The sequence below is a fragment of the Carettochelys insculpta genome, chromosome 6, assembly GCF_033958435.1.
Source record: "Carettochelys insculpta isolate YL-2023 chromosome 6, ASM3395843v1, whole genome shotgun sequence".
NCBI classification, from domain to species: Eukaryota; Metazoa; Chordata; order Testudines; family Carettochelyidae; genus Carettochelys; species Carettochelys insculpta.
Genome location: NC_134142.1, coordinates 10,474,428 through 10,493,471, shown reverse-complemented (window position 1 = coordinate 10,493,471; position 19,044 = coordinate 10,474,428). Strand labels below are relative to the sequence as shown.

Genomic DNA, 19,044 nt, shown 5'->3' with positions numbered 1-19,044 from the left:
TACACCGTATATTTTATATAACAAAGTAACAAACGGGACAGAGTGAAGTGGGTGAGAATTATGCTATGTCTGCACTAAAACATTACATCAGTGCAGTGGTTTGAGCATAGGCAGTCAATACAGCAATGGGAGGGATTCTCCCATTGCTGTAATTAATCAACCTCCCGATAGACAGTAGCTAGATCAAAGGAAATATTCTTCCATCAGTCTAGCTCTGTCTACACCTGGAATTAACTTAGCATAGCTACATCTCTGACATGTTGATTTTTCTCCACCCTGAGAACAGCTAAGCTGATGTAAGTTTTCAGTGTTTCGTCTGTAGAGTGGTTGTCAATTCTTTGGGCCTACAAAAGGTATAGCACCATAATGCTTTTGAATTGAAACTGAGCTCTGGTCTACAGTACAGTGTGAGATCAACAAAAGGAAGCGTTCATCCACCGATGTAACTCATCTGCTGCGCTTGTCTTAATTCCGTCTCTACAGGATGTGTAGAATCACTGTTGATCTAGTTATTATGTTAACACAGTGACAGTGTAGAAGAGGGGTCAGCAACCCCCAGCACATGTGCCAAGAGCAGCACATGAGCCAATTTTCATTGGCCTGGGAGGCAGGAATGTCAGATGGTACAGGGTTGATCTACCAATAAAGAACCAAAACCATGAAAGCACAAATACAAAAAATGATTGATGGAAGTTATAAAACCTTACCATTACTTAGCCAATGTGACTGCAGTAATGTTTTAGCACAAATGTCTTAGGCTGAGCCAAGTACAGTACGAAGAGGCTGAATTGTTGCTGATGTAATGGAATCCTGAAATAATTCCTGTTCACATAGCATTTAAAATTGGAGATTCAGATTTCTGCTCCAATTCTCTGTTTGTGAAGATGTTGTGTAACAATTTGTTGCATCAAAATCGTAGAAGGGAAATCATGAAATACAGAAAGTTGAATTCAGAATCTTGACAGTTTTTAAGAGGCTTGCACTCCTATACAGCCATCTCAGATTCAGTCAAGTGTGTCTGAGCATATTTGGATTTGGTCAAAACTTTGTCAGGATGAGGGCAGATTTTCAAAGTCAAAAAGGACAGTTGGGTGCTCAGCTTCCAATGAAAGTGCAGGTTGGGCTCCTGATTTTCCTTTGTGCTGTTGAAAATTTCCTCCTAGATCAGGGGTCTGCAACCTGTGCCTCCGGAGCTACATGTAGTTCTTTAAGGACTTCTTTGTGGCTCCTAATGCTTAAAAAACAAAAAAACAAAACAAAAGCAACCCCAAAAAGCCAAAAAAAATCTCCTGATTGTTTTCAGTAAATGGTGAACATCTAAAACCCAAACAGTGAACAACTCATATCTAAACAGCAAACAATATTTGAACTCAAAACTTTGGATAACTCCCCCTTTAATATGTGCGGTGCATTGTGGGATATGCTGTATCTGTGTTTTCAACATGTTGCTAAGAAAGTCTAGATTTTGAAAAGGAAAAGGAGGCTTGCGGCATTCCCGCTGTGAAGGCAACACACATTTTCAGAGAGAAAATTGAAATTAAAAATAAAGTAAAATTGGCATAATTAAAGTACGTTCTGGAGTGGAAGTCAGCAAGACAGTGGTACAAACACACAAGTAAAGTGTGAGGAAATAGAATATGTACAAAGTTTGTGAATGTGTTGCAATAAATATGCATCACATAACAAATCATTGTGTGTGTACTGTTCTTAAAAGAGGGGTTACAAAAAGTATGGTTTGACGTTATGTATTACAAAAGAAGGAATAGGCATATTTACTTAATAGACTTGTATTGCACTCAGTTATTGTCTTACATAGGTTGAATCTCTCTGGTTGTGAAACAACCATGGCCTAATATGATTTTTGTTAGCTGGATATCTACTTATTGTGGATGTGGGCAAGTTTCCCACAGTCCCACAAACTTTGTTTCAGGTCACCAGTACTGGCTCTCAATGTTCTGTTCTCTAATTTACCCCAAAATGTCTTCTAAGAGTGCAGTAAGCAATGGAAGTGTTGGTAATTCTGTTAGACAATATTGACTTCCTGTAGCTCAGCATATTCTCTGATTCAGCACTGGTCAGGTCCCAAGGGTGCCAGACTAGAAAGGTTCAACCTATAAAAGCAGAATTGCAGGTTTTTCATGTTGTATAATCTAAATGTCTTTCTCATATTTGAAGAATAAATGAACTTATAATAAGTGTATTAATAATTAATTGAAATGTGAATTCTTAACATTTCCTCTCCTTGTTTTGGGCTGAGGAAAATCATGATAAATCTTCTATATGTAAATATTAATATTATTTTTTTAACAGTTGTATTGTGACTTGCGGCAGTGATGGAGATATTAGGATTTGGGAAAACCTGGATGACGATGATCCTAAATCCATTAATGTGGGAGAAAAAGCATATTCATTTGCTTTAAAGGTATTAGTATAACATTTCCTATGAAATGTTCAATACAGATGCTGATATACATCTCAGTCCTGCAAAATGTTCTTCATGTACTTAAATGTATGTGTGTGAACTTGAAGTGCTGATGTGCAAGAGGTAAGCACGTGCTGGAAGTATGTGCAGGAGTGGGGATGGAGTAAGGTTGGATTTAACAAATGAATAACTTGATTTAATGTTATTCATGTAGCTTGTTTCATTAACTTATATAACTAAGTCTGTTGTATTTGTTGAAAGCTAACTTTCTTACTCTTGTCACAGACCCATCTTACATGAGATTAAAAAGGTTTGTTTTAATCATACAATAATAGATGTGTAGGGCTAGAAGAGGCCTTGACATATCCATTGATGTATCAACTTGTTCTTTTCCTATTTTGGCTTACATTCCTTCCCCCTTATATTAACTGTTGATTATCTGGTCTTCATTAACTTTTTTAGTAAAGACTGAAGCAAAATAGGCACAAAGCAACTTAGCCTTCTTGACGTCACCTGTTAGCTTTCCTTCTCTGCTAAGCAGAAGACCTATGTTTCTCATTGTTTGTCTTTTGTGCTTAATATTGGGTATGTGTATGCTATGTGGAAGATTGACCAAGTAAGGTTCAATCTTCTGGGGTTCCATTCCCCATATCTGGTCAGGACACACAAAATCAAACTATCTGAGTCTGGCAGTCGACTCCTCAGTGTCATGATGGATAAGGCTGGCAGGAGAGTATCTTCAGTCAGCTTCCCTCTCTGAGGGATAGCCACGTAAGTTGATTGTAGAAGAGTTGATTCTGGCTACACAATTGCCTTAGCTAGAATTGTGTATTTACAATTGACTTTAATGCCTTCTGTAGACCTGGCAATACTTAAAGAACCTCTTTTTATTGCTTTTATGTCCTTTGCTAGATGTAAGTCATTTTGTGCCTTAAATGTTCTGATTTTGTTCAAAGGTGCTTAGCTGTTATTTTGTACTTCATAACAACTAATCCATGTTTCCGCTTTTTGTAGGATTCTTTTTTGATTTTTCAGGTGGTCAAAGAAACCCTGATGAAGCCATATTGGTGTGATGTTGTTGTTCCAATTTTTTCTTTGCCGTAGAATAGTTTGCAGTTGTTCCTGACACAAACTGCAAAACTAAATGCATTTCACCAGTGTATTTACACGAAGCACTAAATAATTGATCAATTTAAGTATCATTTTATGCCCACATCTACTGATATCTGTTCCCAAAAGATATATGAATGCTGAATCACTAGAAACCTCTAACTGGTTGAACATGTCCATCTGGTTTACAATTTAGGTAAATCATTCAAGAACTTTAAAATGCTTTAGAGTAGATTGATTTGACAATTTTTTCCTTATTTCCTTATGCTTAGTTTTTGTAATGTACATATATATCAGTCTTCACATCAGGATGTTTTTACTTCCACATTTTAAACTCCCTTAACAGAAATTGAAATGGCAAAATATTTTTATTTTTATATATAATGTAATTTAATTATGTTTGGACTTTGTAGTGGTCATTTGGCTATGTGGATCAAAAATTATGTCCAGAACTCATTTTCTAGTGGTGCTGATAAATTTGCCCTTATTAGTCAATAGGACTACATCTATGCTCGTGAGTTTTTTTGAAAAAACTGTCTCTCTTTCAAAAAATCCTGCGGTGCATCTACACACAAAGTGCATTCGTTTGCAGCACTTTTTCCGGTGACCCTCTTCTCCCAGATGAGGAAGAGTGCCTTTTTCCGGAGATTCTTTTGGGAAAAAAAGTGTATAAATTCCCTCAAAAGAGCAGTCCTCAAGGTGCTGGATTTTTCCCTGGCCTGTTCTTTGGAAAGAGCGGAGAGCTGTGTGGATGCCCTCTATCGAAAGAGTGGATTGATTTTTTTCAATCCACTCTTTTGTATGTGGACCTGCTCTTTCGAAAAGTTTTTTTCAGAAAAGCTCTTCTGGAATAACTTATTTCAAAGGATCACTGTAGTATAGACGTAGCTTAAGTGTTGTTTGGCTTTAAGAATTCTCTGACCTTTCCAAAGGTAAGAGAGAAATTGAATTTTGAATCCTTCTTCCCAAATAACAGTCTGTGGGAGTACTAATTATAACCTGATCTAGTAACCTAATTAATCTGCTCTAGCATTAAAGTGCCTAATATAACTTGCTATATCTGTCCATTATGAATGAATTCAGTCACATTTTTATAATATGCATGGAAAGTTTATTTGGATATGATAATTAAAATAAGGATGACTTACATCAGTTATGTCAACTGTGCATTAGAATGCATCTTTTGAAAACTGCACATATTTGTGTTGAGAATTTTCATAATTCCTTTGTCTGAAGCTGTTCTTATGGTACATGAAAAACTTACGTAAATACTTTTTTGTTTGTTTTTGTATAAAATCTGAAATGTCTCATTTTACAGTGTTTTTTGAAAATGAGAGAATGAGCCCAGGAATTTGTAATTAATCTTCAAAAAGGAAGCAGTGCTTGTGGCATACAAATTGGCAACAATAGCAGATTTTTTTTTTTTAAAGTGTGTGTATCGAATTTTGGTATCCCTTTTGGGGGATAAATGAGTAAGCAGTTATTGATATATGTATACTTCAAAGAAAGAACTATATTTGGACATAGAAACAAAAACTGAATGCTATCAAGAAAAAATTAATACAACAGGAAAAATTTGGGTAATAGTATTTTTATTTTTGCAGATTAGTTAGCCCACTGCTTTCAAAGATGTATCTCTGAGTTTTAGTATGAGTTTGAAAAACATTTTCAAAGACTTAACTCCAGTAATTGTGTTTTAAATATTATATTTCATTCCTAATTCCCTCATAAATAAAGTTTTTTCCCTTAAAGATAAATTAATTTGAAATAGGTCTGAATCAATAAGGTACAATCTGATAGATATCTCTTGACATGCATTAGATTATCTAGTCTGAATGTTGCTGCATATATATTTTTTGTAATATTTATATTTTTGAACATAAAATTTATGTAAGTCTCCTTTTTGAGAAAAATATGTCTGGCATATGTAATGATATATTTTATTTAGCCCTTAGTGTAAATTGTCAAACCTGCTCCATACATATGTGAAGAGTTAAGATATGTCTTCTGTTAACAATAGATTATTTCTGTGAATGTAAAAGATTGCCATACAATTTGCCACAGCACTTTATCATATATTAATTTGGAATCTTTATGAATAGGGACTATTGGAAAGGTTAATTTGTTGGTCTTCTGTTTTGTGTTTCTACAATGTGGTAATTTGTCAAACTGTGGCTGACAAATGATCAAGTTTTCCTTAATGACATTTAGTTCTTGAAATTTGGGACAAGGGTGCCCTCTCATGATAACATGGCACATAAAAGCTAAATATATTTTGATTATACTTTTTCTATGGGAAAGCAAGCTCTTTCCTCTGTGAAAACACTGAGAAGTTCTCATTTACCTGCTTCATATTCTCCAGTTAAGGCCTTGATATCCCCATTTTCTAGGTAAAGAGGATCGGTTGGATCTCTTTAGAGTACATTAGTGCCATTCCTTAACTCATGCTCACAGTTTTAATAAAGACACAAGGCTCTAATGTTCTGATCCCACAAAGACCTAGTCACAAGCCTAACTATGCATTATGAGTGAGCCAGTGGGGCCACTGACAGACCAGACATTTAAGGCTGTGAATATGTTTTTACAGGAGTGGGGTTTTAAAGAAGTAACTTGTTTAAATATCTTAAGGCAGTAATTCTCAACCTCTCCAGACTACTGTGTTCCTTTCAAGAGTCTGGTTTATATTCACTTTACTTCAACCTACAATATCAGACTGTGGTGGGATGGACTAAGCCCCAATGCCACCTGGAGGAGGCCAAAGGTCTTGCCACACACAATCCCAGTGAGGAGCAGACATGAGGTCCTACAAGGAGGATAGAGCGGCTGTCTCGGTGGCAGGCAACCCAGGCCCAGCAGGCCAATATAGAAGAAACTGGTGGGCTAGTGCCAGGCAAATCCATTTAGGAGCTCAACCCAAGCAGTTGCCTATGCTGCCTGGGAGTCCACCAACACTTGAACAGCTCCAAGTGAGTGCTAGTCTTTGGCCTGGGCAAGACCCAGGCCCAGTGGCTGGAGACTGACCACAAACCTGGTGAGGGGGCCGACAGAACCCTGGACAGGATGTGTCAGGTCTCACCCTCAGGACTCAGAAGGCAGCAGTCAAGACCAAAAGGGTACCCTTGACCACAGAGGGACACTCGAGAGCAGGCTGATTCTGTTACACAGACGTAAAATACAAATACCATGCTATTACGGAAATTTGTACTGACTTCACTTGTGCATTTTATATAGTTTGTTATAAAATTAGGCAAATGCCTAGATGTATCAGTGTGCCCCCAGAAGACCTCTGTGTATCTGCAGAGGTATGTGTTCTGTTGGTTGAGAACCACCAGTTTATGGAAAATAGTTAAGTTGTTTTACAAATTTAAAAAAAAATTAAATTGTGGAGTGTTGTTCTTGTTAACTGAAAATTTGCTTCTTGATTTCTGTGTTTTTTTTGGTGGTTGTGGGAGATGCAAGAGGAAGAAATACAGATGGAAGGAACATTTCCCTGCTGCTGTTTTCTTTTTTTTTTTTTCAACAAGTTCGTGTGGAACCATTCAAGATTATCTCAGGAAATATGGAAAAGATCATAGTGGGTTTCTGTTCTTTGGACAAAATATTTTTCTTCAGTCCATCAATTCCAAAGTTTGTGTTTCATTTATAGAACGGGAGACTGGTAACTGCAGTATCTAACAATACAGTCCAGGTTCATACATTCCCTGAAGGAGCTCCTGATGGCATCCTGACCCGTTTCACCACAAATGCAAACCATGTTGTCTTTAACAGGGATGGTACTAAGATTGCTGCTGGATCCAGGTAATTTGATCTTGATTCTGGGACAAGCCCATAGCGAAACTAAATTTGTCAAGCCTGGCCATAAAAACCTCTAAGCTTGAAGAATCCATCCCTTCCCTATAGGTGACCCATGCCAGTGCTTCACCACCCTCTAGTGAAATGGTTGTTCTTAAAATTCAACCCAGACTTCTCCCGTTACAACTTGAGACTATTGGTTCTTGTTCTGTCATCTACCACGACTGATAATAGCCTGGCTTCATCCTTTTTTAAATCCGCCCCTTCAGGTAGTTGAAGGCTGGACTCACTAATGCAGCTATTAAATTCCCCTTTTTTTTCTTTACTTCTGCAGACTAAACAAGCCCAGTGGCCTCAGCCTTTCTTCACAAGTCATGTGCCCCAGTCCCCTAATAATTTTCCTTCTCCACTGCTGGAGACTCTGTTTTGTCCACATCCTTTCTGTAGTGAGGGATCCAAAACTGGATGTAGTACTCCAGATGTGGCCTCCCCAGTGCTGAATAAAGGGGAATAATCACTTCCCTCATTCTGTTGGCGGTGTTCCTAATGATACAAACCAATATGCTGTTAACATTCTTGGCAACTAGGGCACATTGTCAATCCATATCCAGCTTCTCATCTACTGTAATCCCCAAGTCCTTGTCTGCAGAACTGCTGCTTAGCCAGTCGCTCATCAGCCTTCATGGGGGGAAAAAAGTCAAAAGGGGGACCATTAAGAAAAATTTTTATGGAAGAGGTTGAGGACACATAAATAACTGCCCAACAGCATCAAGATTCCAGGTGTAATTTATATCCTTCAGGGACTGACTTTGTGCATATGCAATGGTTTAACTACATAGATCATTTCAGTATCAGGGCTTTATTTAGTAACTTTGTGTAAAGAATTACAGTATTGTTAACAGCTTAGGAACACAGTACTGCAAACCTTAATGCCCATGCATAAATTAAGCATGAGCATGTTTGTTGGATTGGGGCATTATTTTATAACATGATCTATTGACACCCTCTGAAGAGCAGTAGTAAATGATAGATGTAGAATTGTACCCCCTGTCCAAGAAGAGAGAGAAGTATTTGCAAAGTCTAGTTAATATGTTGCACAACTTATTTTATGCTATACACACCAATGGTTTAACAAAGGTGGTAAAACTGTCCTCTTATTCATTACTTTTAGACAAAATACCAGTGCCCAGTTTCCAGAGAGCAATTCTGACCCAAGAATTGACTCTAGTTGTATTAAAGCAAAGTATATGTCCCTGCTGTTTGTAATAACTTTCCTGAAAATTGTCACAAACCTAACAAATACAGTTATTTTTTCAGTGAACAGTCCTCCCTCACTAAGAACTTGTAAGACTGTAACAGTGCCATGAGGAGATTTCTGCCACAGTTGTGTTGAAAAAGAGAATGACATACAAAACAAGGGAATAGAAATAAATTGTTTTTATTGTAATTGTAACATATCAGTTTTTACTTGAAGTCTGGAACTTGGGAGTTGCCAGTACATTCCACTTAAATGCAGAACATATGGACTATTTCAAAGGTTCTTCTGATCTATTTAGAAATATTTATGTAGTTTGTTTAAAAGGTAAATTTGGTCAACTGTTCTGTTTTAAAGTTGCAAGCCATGTTATAAAGATGCAAAAATATTGCTATTAGTATGAAATTCTATATAATAGTAGTAATATGGATTTAAAGGAATACAATTTATATAGTTCTTACTACGGCTATGTTTTGTGCTAGACTAAAACATTCAGGACATGTCTATGCAACATCACAGAGTGCTCTTGAGGAATGTGACCTGTTGAGCTCTGTAACTTGTTGTGCTCTCATTGCTCTGTATGCAATGAAAGGGTCTACTTTGTCCATTTTACTGTGAAGTACGTACCTTTTAGAATGTGCTAGCAGGGTATTTGCAGAGCAGATAGGAAATGCCAAAGAACGCTCTACAAATCAAACCCTTAAAGCACTTCGGCATACAGTTGCATGTTTGGGGGCTAAGGCTGAATTTATTTAATGACTATGTAGATTGCATCTCCATAGTGGTACTATACAGTAGACCCCCGACTCTTGCTTTTCTTGGCTCCTGTGAGTGGAGGGGAGCCAGGGACTAGGCAGCAGTAGAGTTTGAGTATTTTCAAACTTTACATTATTTTTAAATGTGTGGGAGAGTTCTGGCTCATATGGCTTAAAAATTGATAGTATTCTTAATTATAGGCTAGGTTGTGTCATATTATTAAGAAGTCCAAATATCTGAAAATTGGCTACTGCATATTTACCTTAAATACTTTAGTTTCACAAACATTTTTGCAAACAAGCTTAATATCCATATGTCACATATATTTAAAAAGTCAATCACTGGTTGCACTGATAAAATATAAATATCTGCTTTTCAAGAGCCAAAATATGGATTTAGGTGATATTAGCCTAAAATTACGCAATAGTGTTATACATATGGGATGGGTGTGTGTGATTAATACATATATGATTTCTTATTAAGGCATCCGATTTCTTATTAAGGCATCCGATTTCTTATTTAGTTTAGGTGGAAAGTCATTTAATTCTGATACTGATGGCCTGCTTCTGCTCCTATTGCAGTAAATGGCAAGAATTCTGTTTTCACATAGAACCTGCAGTGATAGGTGTGATTAAAAAAGCACTATATGCCCCAACTAATTAATAATATAAAACTTGCATGTATTGCAATCAAAGCAGAATAAAGGCCAACCTTTCTGTGTTAATGTAATCCAGTTACTTAAGTACATTGCTTTCATCTACAGTGATTTTATGATCAAAGTTGTGGAGGTGACCGATAGCAGCCAACAGAAAACATTCCGAGGACATGATGCGCCTGTCCTAAGTCTGTCTTTTGATCCCCAAGATGCTTTTCTGGTAAAATATTTTCCTGTCACTTTCTATCTTGTGCTACTTTTTCCTCCAGCCTTTGTTTCCTATGGGATCTTAAATTAAGAAATGGTCCGCAGGAAAGAGGACATTTTTTACTTTGGTTGTCTCTGCTGGGTATGGCGTATCATAAGTATCATGTGAATATCAAACTGTCTCCAGTAAGCTTAACTTTATCTCCCTACAGGTATATGCTCAACGTGAAATTTTTAGTATTGTGCTTACTGCTCAGGGAGGAAGTTGATTCACTAACATTATTTAAAATAAAATATTGATTTTTAAAGAATTACATCTAAATTTAAGTATTTCATTCTAAAGAATTTGTAAATACAGCAGCTTTGAAGTGAATCATGGTTTCATATATTTTCAAACAAGATTATATATATTTTATTTAATATCAAATATTAATAATACTAATACAAAATTTTTTGTGAGTTTGTTTAATGGCTCTTTAGATAGTCTGTTTATTGCTGGCTATACACCTTTTTTTAATTTCTGATTGTAGCATGACTTTGATTGCAAACTGTTAATGACATTTTAAAAATTTACTTTCTTAAACAGACATCAGCAAGCTGTGATGGATCTGTGAGAGTATGGAAAATCTCAGATCAGGTAAAATGCCAATTCTTTGGTGTTAAACCTTAGATTTTACTGTGTGTAGTTGGCAAAGGAAAGTTCCTAACTAAGCAAGTGCATTATGTCTTTTGATTTTTCAGGATTAGTGTATTGGCAATAAATGGAAAAAATAAACAATATTTTAAATATCCTAATTCAGATTATGCTAATTTGCAAGTTTATTGCTAACAAAAGATCATAATAATTCAGTTTTCCAGAGTAGGGCCCAGTCCTGTGACTTTGTGTCTAGAATCACTTCTAGAGCCCTGTGTGGATAGAAATGTCTATATGCAGGTGCAGCTATCCATGGATAGGCATCATGATCCTCAGGCTCTAGTCCCATGAGTCTCTGCAGCCAGTGGAAAGGAGCGTTACCCCTTCGTGTCTGGGAGCCAGAGCCCTGCTCTGGCAGTTCCTCCAAGGAAAGTGTTTGCAGTGCCTTCAGCCCTTTCATCAGTGGGGCTGTATGACCCTGGACAGGAGACACCCCTGGGGATGTGACTTGGAGCTGTGCAGTCATGCTGCTGGGAGGAGCTGACAGGATAATGCTCCTCTCTGTTGTCTGTAGTGGCTCTTGGGAGTAGAGCCCTGTGGGTCCTTGGATAATGATGTCTATCCATGGGTATCTGCACCCACAGATAGATGTTTCTATCCATGCAGGGCTCTAATTACCTCTGCTTAAATCTTGTTGATTATGGTGGCACTTCAAATGGGCTGATTGAGCAGTATCATTGCGACTTGCTTATTTTTAAGACAAATACACACCTAAGTTGTCAGACCTAGCAGTAGAAGCTATGGTTGTAAATGCCTTTTGTATAGTAATATCGACACTGTAACTTTTCATATACAGTGTTTGAGATCATAGTTGCAATTTGCAATGTATATGCAGTAATACAATGCACAACAATACAATTGTTTTTTATTGCTGTGGTCAAATCCTTCCCTAACATACACCCTGTCCATCTGTAATCACTGTGGCTATGTCTACGCTACAGCAATCTGTCAACAGAAGTTACTGTCAGCAGATATTTGCCGACAAAACTTCTGTTGACAGATTGCGGCCACATGTGAAGGCAGATTGCTCTGTTGACAGAGAGGCTGGACTGCCCATACGGTTGCTTGATAGAATGGCCAACTGGAAGCACAGCAGACAGGGTTGCCTGGTGACCAGAGAGCCACTCAGTCTGTTGACAGAGGGCTCCTGGAGCGTTCACATGGCTTTTTTTTTTTTATCAAGAAAAGCAATCTGCCCCATGGAGGGAAGGCAGAAAGCTATTGACAAAGGGGCAGAGTTCTGTCAACAGTAGGTTGACAGAATGCATTTTTAGTGTAGACGCTCTTGTGAGTTTTGTTGGCAAAAGTCTCTCGTGTAGATGTAGCTTGTGGTTTCACAGAGAATAACTCTGAATGAGTAACCAATCTGATTTGTACCACATTTAATTAAAGATGAAAAAATTGTGCTTGGTTTGGGACATTATGCTGTATTTTGTAAGTAGCTGTATTTTTATAAAAATATTTTCACTAAGTTATAAAACCTGGAAATGGTTCTTCTTCTTAATAATAATAATAATAACAACAACAAAACAGACAGACTCACTATCATATTTTGGTGAGAGCTATCCTGTCACTTCTGCAGTTCTGGTATAATTACGTCTTTCCCCCATACTCCAACTTTAATAGTTTGTTTTTTTTTAAATTCAGAAAGATTTTTATCAAAACAAAAAAGCAGTCCATTAGCACTTTAAAGACTAACAGAATAATTTGTTAGGTGATGACCTTTCGTGGGACAGACCCACTTCTTCAGATCATAGCCAGACCAGAACAGACTCAATATTTAAGGCACAGAGAACCAAAAATAGTAACAAAGGTTGACAAATCAGAAAAAAATATCAAGGTGAGCAAATCAGGGAGTAGAAGAGCGAGTAGGGGTCAAGAATTAGATTAAGCCAAGTATGCAAAAGAGCCCCTATAATGACCTAAAACATTCCCGTCGCAGTTCAAAACATGTGTTACTGTGTTGAATTTGAATTTGAGCTCCCAACTCAAACCACTGCAAAGCATTATTAAAGATCTACAACCTATCCTTAATCAGGATGCCGCACTCAAGAAGGCCGTAGGTGACAGGCCTGTTCTCCCCTACAGACACCCTCCCAACCTCATAAGAATTCTCACCCACAACCACAGTTTATACCGCAGGAACACCAGTCCTGGAACTTTTCCTTGGAACAAAGCCTGTTGCCAGCTTTGTCCACATATCTATTCTGGAGATAACATCACTGGACCTAACCAGGTTATTCACGGAATCACGGGCACATTCTCATGTTCCTCAACTAACATCATATATGCCATCATGTGCCAACAATGCCCAGATGCTTTGTGTATTTGACAGACTTCAAACTCTCTTAGACAAAAAATTAGTGGGCACAAAACAGACATAAAAACACTCCTGATCCACAAACCGGTCAGCCAGCATTTTAATGGAGTGGGCTATTCTGTTAATGACCTGAAGGTTTGCGTCTTACTGAAAAGGAATTTTCACACTGCTTTGGAAAGAGAGGCTGCTGACCTCTCTTTCATATTCAAGTTCAACACATTAACACGTGGTTTGAACTGGGATGAGAATTTTTTTAGGTCATTATAGGGGCTCTTTTGCATACTTGGCTTAATCTAATTCTTGACTCCCTCCCACTTCTGCCCCTCTACTCTCTGATTCGCTCACGTTGATAATAGTTTTTCTGATTTGTCAACCTTGATTACTATTTTTGGTTCTCTGTGCCTTAAATATTGAGTCTTGTTCTGGTACAGCTATGATCTGAAGAAGTGGGTCTGTCCCACGAAAGCTCATCACCTAATAAATTATTCTGTTAGTCTTTAAAGTGCTACCGGACTGCTTTTTTGTTTTGATAGTATATAGACTAGCATGGCTTTCTCTCTGTTACTATTCAGAAAGATTTTTGTAATTCTAGATAAACTACTCTCTAAATAATCTGTTTTCAGACATGCGTGACAAGTTGGCCACTGTTGCAGAAAAGTAATGATGTGGTAAATGCAAAATCAATATGTAGGCTTGTCTGGCAACCCAAAAATGGGAAGGTAAGTGACACATTGTTTTGCAGTCAGAGAACAGCAAGAAGTCTTGTGGCACCTTATAGACTAACAGATTAACAGCTTGTTTTTGAAGCTACAGACTAACATGGCTACCTCTCTGATAATTGTTTTGCAGTCTGCATTTTAGTCCCCTTTCTCTGGCAGTATTGGGCACATTGGCTGCGTCTACACGTGCACGCTACTTCGAAGTAGCGGCAGTAACTTCGAAATAGCGCCCGTCACGTCTACACGTGTTGGGCGCTATTTCGAAGTTGAAATCGACGTTAGGCGGCGAGACGTCGAAGTCGCTAACCCCATGAGCGGATGGGAATAGCGCCCTACTTCGACGTTCAACATCGAAGTAGGGACGTGTAGACGATCCGCGTCCCGCAACATCGAAATAGCGGGGTCCTCCATGGCGGCCATCAGCTGGGGGGTTGAGAGATACTCTCTCTCCAGCCCTTGCGGGGCTCTGTGGTCACCGTGGGCAGCAGCCCTTAGCCCAGGGCTTCTGGCTGCTGCTGCTGCAGCTGGGGGTCCGTGCTGCATATACAGGGTCTGCAACTAGTTGTTGGCTCTGTGTATCTTGCACTGTTTAATGAAAGTGTGTCTGGGAGGGGCCCTTTAAGGGAGCGACTTGCTGTTGAGTCCGCCCCGTGACCCTGTCTGCAGCTGTGCCTGGCTCCCTTATTTCGATGTGTGCTACTTTGGCGTGTAGACGTTCCCTCACTGTGCCTATTTCGATGTTGGGCTGAGCAACGTCGAAGTTGAACATCGACGTTGCTGGCCCTGGAGGACGTGTAGACGTTATTCATCGAAATAGGCTATTTCGATGTCACTATTTCGAAATTAGCTATTTCGATGTTGCGTGCACGTGTAGACGTAGCCATTGATTGTTAAACAGTGAATTTGTTAGGTCAATCCATATCCCAACACCAAAAAATTAGAAGAATGTTTTGATGAAATTTCTTTTAAGAAAAAACAAACTTCGGAAATGGATACTTGCTAAAATTCTGTGTCATAGGTATCAAAATGGGTCTGGCAGTACTCCAGCTGTCAGCCTGATAAAGTATTATATATTCAAGCTATGCTGAACAAGAAGGAACCATGTTGGTGGAGAAATAACTTTTTGTTCACTACTAGGTATTAAAGTGGTTCAGTCATTCTTTCATGTGACTAAACTTTGGCCTGTGAAAAATTTCTACTGTATAAACAAACATGCCATTAAATAAATTACTGCATTTTCAACAGAAGAAAAAAAATTAATTTCAAGGCGGATTGATGTAAATCAAGGTGATTAAAATGACCAAAAATCATTGATTTAAATCAAGTTACCAAAAAAGCGAAGACTGACTTTGCTTACAATGCACTTAATTTTGGAGTAAGTCCTGTTGAGCTCACTGGCACTTTTGTTTTTTGAAAACACAAGTATAGAATACAGTTCCCTTGGAAAAGCTGAGATATGCTGAAGTAAAATAGCAATAGATTTGTGGCATCACCAGTATGGTCTGTGGCCATGATCGTCCAAAAAAAAAAAGTGCATGTATTATGTAATGTAAGATAAGAAATTGACACTCAGTGGCAAATGGCAACTTTAGATTTCTCTTACTGCCATTTTCTGTGTAGTGTACTAGAATGATAGATTCTAAACCTAGTTAACTTATTAAACAAGCCATAAGGATTAGCTAAGCTAAACCTTTTTTTCTGGCAACATCACAGCAAGCAGCTTGTGAATTTACTTGTCAAATCACACATATACTAAAAGACATAGAGAAAGTCTTGAAGAATGATTCATGAAAAGTAAATTAGTTAAGTAACTAGTCAGGTAAGCCACCCATCCACATCTTTATCCACATCATTTTCTCCCAATAAGCAGTTTTCCTTATGTCAAAATATTCCCACATAGAGACACTCTTATCCCCAGAAACCATGACAGTTTTGCTGTGGCAGAAGAGTGGGTGAATATAGAAAGCACTGTGTGTGCTGAATAATGTCTTCCCTTTTTCTTTCCAGTTCACTCCCCTGTTCATTTCTATGCTGCCTCCGTCCTTTCCTATATATTATCACACTGCCTTTAAGACTATCTTAACTAACTCCTCTGCTGTGCCTGGCCACGGTCCACCAGCACATAAGCACAAGAACAAAAACAGTCCCATCCATCTTGTCTCTTTGCATATATTACTTTTTAGGCTGCTGAGAAACAGAAATTGGAATCTCAAAATTTTCAAGAAGCAAAAGCTAGTAGTTAGTCTGGAAAGATTAGATATACTAATTCATTTTTATGAGACTGTAAGTGTATATGTAGCATGTTTGTGATGAGATTTAATTGTTATTATTTTACATGATAAATTTAGTATTATTGATTTTAAAAATAAAAAATCTGATTTGAATTAAAACGTCTGATTTTTTTTAATTGATTTTTATCTGCTCTGATTAATTTTAGTGTGAATTAAGAAGGATCAATTGCTACATTTCAAATAAAGTATATACCTAATGTGAAATTTACCTTGCCACGTACACAGACATATCAAGGGGCTTTGGAAAGGCAGCTAAGGGTCAGTCCTGGAGTAAATCCTCTTTCAGTTTATGATCTGAAACAATGGTTGCAACTTTTGCCCTACTTGTGGGGTTCCTGTACCCTGCATCTGCATAAATGCATTTTCATCCTTCCCGCCCAAAGCTTATTTAAATAGTCCTCTTCTGGCCATCTTGTTCTGAGGCTTTTGGTGGAGTTTCTTTGCCCATGTCCACCTAGCACTGGTACTTGGAGGGTAAAGAAGACCATCCATCACTTATTTGTGCTAGGCTGAATGTCACTGTATTTGCATGTTGCTTTATAGGTATACAATTCTACAATAGTAACAGTTTTGATTGTTCTGCCAATCACTATTGCATGTGTATTATGAAATTGAAACAAATGTATTATTTTTCTTATTTGGACATGATGCAACAAGTACTTTGAACTGCAGTGGTTTGTGGGGTGACTGGCACTAACGTTTTATTTTTTTCTTGTTTTTTACTACCCTTTGAAATAAGTGAAATGATCTTGTTTAAGAATCAAATATTCAAAGATGTACATGTAAAATATTATCTAACAACATAAGTATACAATATTAAGAAATCTGATCACAAGATAGTGTAAATATTAACTTTTGGGCAACGACTGGGGGAAGCCTTTTGTAAGTAGTTGAAAACTATTTACAAATTTTGGTATCTGTTCCAAAGGTGGGAGTTTCTGTAATTTTCCGGGATAGCTGTCAGCCCTCTTCATCTTTCTGTCAGAAGGCAGATTGAAATAGAAAGTGATGTGTTCAAATGTGCTTACTTTAGCCTTGCAATTTCGAATGTAATTTTCAATGTTTTTTCTGTGTTTATCTTATCAGTTAGCGAAGTTGGGATACTAATTTAAAAATGTTCATTAAATGCTGTGACAAATTGGCCGTTGTGTGAGTCACAACAATAAAATCAGTTTGTTTTATCCTAAATTAACCATTTTTTTTCCCCTGAGTAGTTGCTAGCTGTTCCAGTTGAAAAAGTAGTTAAACTGTACAGAAGAGAAACTTGGGATAATCAATATGATCTTTCAGATAATTTCATCACTCAGGTAAGTGCACTAAATCCCAGGTTTGCAAACTTTTCCATAGGGTGAATCACGTCGTATTAGAAATTGTCTAGTGGACATCTAGCCTCCAGGTCAACTTCCCTCTCATTTGCAAGTTTGTTACAGTCCTGTGGAAGCTACAGCGGTAGATTATATGGAAAAGTAATATTAGGGAAGTATCTAATGTGTTCTGAGGTATTCTTTGATGCAAGGTCATAGAATATCGAGAGGAGACACAGCATCCACCATATCTCTGTGAGCCACTGTTTGGAAACTTCTGTTTCAGGTGTTTGTTCCAAATAAATTTCACACACAGTGAACTGTTAGGAATACTTCTTGATTGTTTGCTTGCATAGTAGAGAGATCATTTATCTACTTTATATTTTGATTAATTGAAATCTATTTACATGGTAGGGAAATGGCAACTTACGAAGGGGGCAACTAGCGAAGGCCCCTTCTGTCAATAAAACTCAAGGAATGCCACACACTTAAAGCATTCTCCTGACAGAACTCTGCATTTTCCTCTACAGTTATTATCCCTCAAAAATTTGAGGCATAACAATCTCTGGATGAGAATACTGTTGACAAAAGTGCAGTGTAGACACTTCTGTTGACAGAGAGAACTTCCGGTTGCTGGGGAGCCCTCTTTGCAGGCACCTTTCTGGCACCAGAGAGCAGTGCTTTCTGACAGTTCTCTGTTGACAGAGGTTGTGTCGAGATTACCCTGTCGACAGATGCTTCTAGTGTTGATGTAGCTGACGATGTGCCGACCTACTCCGGGTCCCGTGGGTGCGCGTGGGGTGTGATACAGCGGGGGGAGTCGGGTGGCCCAGGACCAACCACCCCACCTTTATAGCAGCCTGATATAGTGTAGCAGCAATATGTGATTTAGTGTATTTACTTTAAAACCTAGGTTTCCACAGTATTATGAGTACCAGAAACAATAACACTCCGATTGTGAACACCACAATGCCCTGTGGCTGTTCTAAGTCCCAATAATTCTCTATACAGACCCAGCTAGACCAGCTAGTGGTATTTACCAATAGTGATTTATTCATTTATTTGTAACTACAATTACTTAACACTTGTTATATATATAGATAGTTATTTATTTGGCATAAGCTAAATACTAGGTTATATATAACTATATATAATTACATGTGACTTACCAATAACATCCAATGCTCCCACATCTCACCAATAACTACGTTACAGCGGCCCTTCAAGTCAGAGATACGGCTTGGTTGGGACCTTTCGTGGTGGTGACGTCCGGGTGATCAGGCCGGGGTCTGCTGTCTGGACTGGAAGTTGCTAGCCTCTGCCTTGTGTCCAGGAGCCCACACCCTTATTCCTGTTAAATCACCTTTTATATTGTTTCTTACTTGGGGGTTCGATACCTGGCCAATTAAAGCGTTTGTTACCTAATTTGGGCTTTCTATCCTCCCGGCCTGTTAGAACATGTTACAAGATTTCCTCTGTCCTTGGTCTTTTTCTGAACCTCCCCTGAGACCCTCTGATG

The 19,044-nt window shown here is 38.1% G+C and overlaps 1 protein-coding gene across 1 annotated transcript in view; it reads left to right on the top strand.

Annotated features, from left to right (window-relative positions):
* WDHD1 (WD repeat and HMG-box DNA binding protein 1) overlaps positions 1-19,044 on the top strand; it is a 64,806-nt gene that overhangs the window by 7,597 nt on the left and 38,165 nt on the right. Inside the window, exons 3-8 of the mRNA XM_074998641.1 lie at positions 2,311-2,422; positions 7,179-7,330; positions 10,099-10,210; positions 10,784-10,834; positions 13,835-13,930; positions 17,436-17,528. Coding sequence (XP_074854742.1) covers positions 2,311-2,422; positions 7,179-7,330; positions 10,099-10,210; positions 10,784-10,834; positions 13,835-13,930; positions 17,436-17,528 — 616 coding nt within the window. The remainder of the gene's footprint in view (positions 1-2,310; positions 2,423-7,178; positions 7,331-10,098; positions 10,211-10,783; positions 10,835-13,834; positions 13,931-17,435; positions 17,529-19,044) is intronic.